This window comes from Lactuca sativa, chromosome 7 (assembly GCF_002870075.4).
Source record: "Lactuca sativa cultivar Salinas chromosome 7, Lsat_Salinas_v11, whole genome shotgun sequence".
Taxonomy (NCBI): Eukaryota; Viridiplantae; Streptophyta; class Magnoliopsida; order Asterales; family Asteraceae; genus Lactuca; species Lactuca sativa.
In genome coordinates, this window is record NC_056629.2 from 132,991,280 (window position 1) to 132,994,987 (window position 3,708).

The window sequence follows — 3,708 nt, forward strand, 5'->3', positions numbered from 1 at the left end:
CTTTGTCTCTATATCGGCAACAATGTCAAATCAGAAAATTAGACACCACAACTCAACTGGTTCAATAAGAGTAACAACTGAAATAGTGAGAAAAAAACAATTTTGACTTTATGTCAACACACATACCATTTCTGTAATTTAGTCTAAAAGATATTGATATTAATATATTTGTAACATAGCTTGTCAATAAAATATAGTAGTATTTACAATAAAGGGTCTGCACGGTCATCCCTTGAGTTGTATATAAAATAGGCATTAAGGGTAGACGCCAACATGCCTCGTATTAAGCAAAGAGAGTTTAAGCCTCCACAAACGCACTTCGAATTCTCTTCCTTATTTTAATCGACATGATTATCATGTGAACACCTCTCAATATAATTCTTTTCTGTTGGGAGAACACTAATTAATCAAGTGTTGCTATTATTTTGGTCTCCGATAGTATAACCCCTTCCCCGTCACACACAGCACACTGAAACTCACAAGAATGGAAACAAAATTGCATGAACAGAAGGAAGATAACATCTCTGATGAGGACACCGTTGATTGGAGAGGCAGACCCTCCGATCCCACAAAACATGGAGGAATGAGAGCTGCTGCCTTTGTTCTTGGTCTATTTTCTCTTCCCCCTATACTGATAATTGTATAAGATTTTATAAAATTACAACACCTTATCGTGGAATATATGCTCAGCCTCCAAGCTTCCATGATCTGTTTCGACTAGATATACAGTTTACAGTTTACGTATAAAACATAATTTATCCCATTTGATAAATATCTTGACTTGAATGACTTTTGCAGGGGTACAATCATTTGAGATAATGGCTATAGCAGCAGTTGGGAACAATCTTATTACATATCTGATAAATGAGATGCACTTTTCGCTATCAAAATCAGCAAACATCGTGACAAATTTCGTTGGTACTGTGTTCATCCTTGCCCTCTTCGGTGGCTACCTCTCTGATTCTTATCTCGGTTGTTTCTGGACTATGTTGGTTTTCGGTTTTATTGAACTCTCGGTAAGTCAAATGATATCAAATCATTGATCCTTTCTCCTTCAGCTATGGCGGATGCTAACTTGATTTCTTGTTTCTATAGGGTTTTATACTGTTGTCAATCCAAGCTCATCTCCCTCAACTGAAGCCACCAAAGTGCAACATGCTAACAAATGGAGACGAATGCATAGAAGCTAAAGGAATGAAAACGTTAATATTCTTTGTAGCTCTCTATTTGGTGGCTTTAGGGAGCGGATCTCTGAAACCAAACATGCTCGCTCATGGTGCTGATCAATTCAACAAAAATAACGTAAAGCAGCGCAAGATGCTCTCTAGCTACTTCAATGCTGCCTACTTTGCTTTCTCTGTTGGTGAACTTGTTGCTCTCACTTTTCTTGTTTGGATTCAGACACATTCGGGTATGGATATTGGGTTTGGGGTGTCTGCCATTGTCATGGCAATGGGTTTAATCTGCTTGGTTTCGGGTACCATATTTTATAGAAACAAGCGTCCTCAAGGAAGCATTTTGGTGCCTGTTCTACAAGTAAGATCCCACTTGCCTTTAACACGTGCATGGCCTCACAATAGTCTTTTTAAATGACAAGTGATAAATCCATCTTTTGCCTTACAAAAATTCATAAACTTCTATACGCAAATTTGAAATTAAAAATTGGAAATCCTAAAAATTCTTTGAATATTTATTTTTTTGGATGTACCAAACGTGGTGATGCATGCAACCTTGTTTGTTTTTTCTGCTTTAAAATTTTAGCAAACATGTATTTTGCTGATCTGATACTAAAATTAAAGTTCATCATATGATACTATGCTTGCTTTTTAATTATATCATCAATCGGTTTATTAACTATCTAGTGCTTTTGGTTATAAGGTATTCGTTGCTGCCATTGTGAAGAGGAAACAAGAGTCCCCAGCTAATCCTCGCATGCTTCATCGAAACCAATTCGAGCTTGAAAATAGTGATTCTACACTTTCTAATGATCCTGCCAGTCTTCAATATACTAACAGACTCAGGTATAATCCCTGACATGAAGCGAGTTTTGAATATATATTATATTGAGTTACATGCATCTATAAGTTAGTTTTCTAGCTAACATTTATATACTACACCAACTTATCAAGGATAAAAAGGGATATATTTAGAATACATGATAATATATACGTTGTACATCACAAATTAATGAACAATGGCTGCATCTACGACCCCTTCTAATCACCTTAATTTCTTTATAGTTTCTTTTATAGATATAATAATAGTTGTCTCAATCTTTATTTGTGTAAACCAACTTACAGGTTCTTAGACAAAGCATGCATAAAGGAACAAGAACCAAACAGCAATAATGCGTGGAGACTCTGTACAGTAGACCAGGTTGAGCAAGTGAAGATCCTAATCTCCATCATCCCAATATTTGCGAGTACAATTGTCTTTAACACAATCTTAGCACAACTGCAAACTTTTTCAGTGTCACAAGGAAGTGTGATGAACACCCAAATCACAAAATCATTCCATATCCCACCAGCTTCACTCCAAGCCATTCCTTACATCTTTCTAATCTTTCTAGTTCCTCTTTACGATTACTTTTTAGTGCCTTTTGCACGAAAAATCACTGGCCATGAATCCGGAATTACCCCTTTACAGCGCATTGGTTTTGGCTTATTTGTTGCAACTTTTTCCATGGTATCCGCTGCTTTAATGGAGAAAAAAAGAAGGGAATATTTTTCAAGTTCTGGTCAAATGTTATCTATTTTCTGGATAACCCCGCAATTCTTAATCTTTGGATTATCGGAAATGTTTACGGCTGTGGGGTTGATCGAGTTCTTTTATAAACAGAATGTGAAAGGGATTCAATCTTTCTTGACAGCAATGACATACTGTTCATATTCATTTGGGTTTTATCTAAGCTCAGTGCTTGTTTCTTTGGTAAATAAGATCACTTCAAGGTCCTCCGATGGTGGATGGCTTGGTGGTGTTGATCTGAATAAGGCCAGATTAGATCTTTTCTATTGGCTGCTTGCAGGATTAAGTTTGATCAACTTCCTCAACTACCTCTTCTGGGCAAGATGGTATAATATTTCGTGTAATCAGACGTTATCAGGAAGAACACACCTCGATTCTACCAATGAAGGTTTTCATAGTATGTGCATTAATCCTGCTCAGGCTGTTGGAGTTGAAAATATAACTTAAGTGTTTACTTCGCGAATATGTATATATATGTACTCTATATCAAGTAGTTCATTTCTGATATGCAATATAGAAATAATAACATATAGATGAAGATGTAAGTTCATAATGCCATCTTTTATGCTTTTGTGGACGGCAGATATTATTAATATGATCTCTCCACTTTCCACGGATTGGTTGTTGTGTTATTTATTAAAAATTTCTATACTAGAAGTGTAATAAGAAAATAATATCATCAATAATCTATTGAACTCTATTATAGAGTGTGTTAATGCATTTCAACATCATTATCATATCATCCAATAAATACCTATTCAACTATACATCCATTAGACATCTATTCAATACTAGTTACTATTTTATTCTCTATATTGAACTCCTATTAGAGAGTTTAATAATCATTCAACTCTTACATTCAATTTCATTACATGTCATCACTCACACTCCATTAAACACTATGATTCATTTATAGAACTTGCATTATGGATGCCCTAAGGATTTTAGGTAAAGGTCCACTGA

At 35.4% G+C, this 3,708-nt stretch overlaps 1 protein-coding gene across 1 annotated transcript; it reads left to right on the forward strand.

Annotated features, from left to right (window-relative positions):
* Window positions 1-288: 288 nt before the first annotated feature.
* Window positions 289-3,362, forward strand: LOC111890884 (protein NRT1/ PTR FAMILY 4.3). Its single transcript, XM_023886958.2, has 5 exons — window positions 289-608; window positions 799-1,016; window positions 1,096-1,536; window positions 1,879-2,021; window positions 2,301-3,362. Exons 1-5 carry the CDS (start codon window positions 485-487, stop codon window positions 3,190-3,192), a joined length of 1,818 nt encoding a protein of 605 aa, XP_023742726.1. The 5' UTR covers window positions 289-484; the 3' UTR covers window positions 3,193-3,362.
* Window positions 3,363-3,708: the final 346 nt, after the last annotated feature.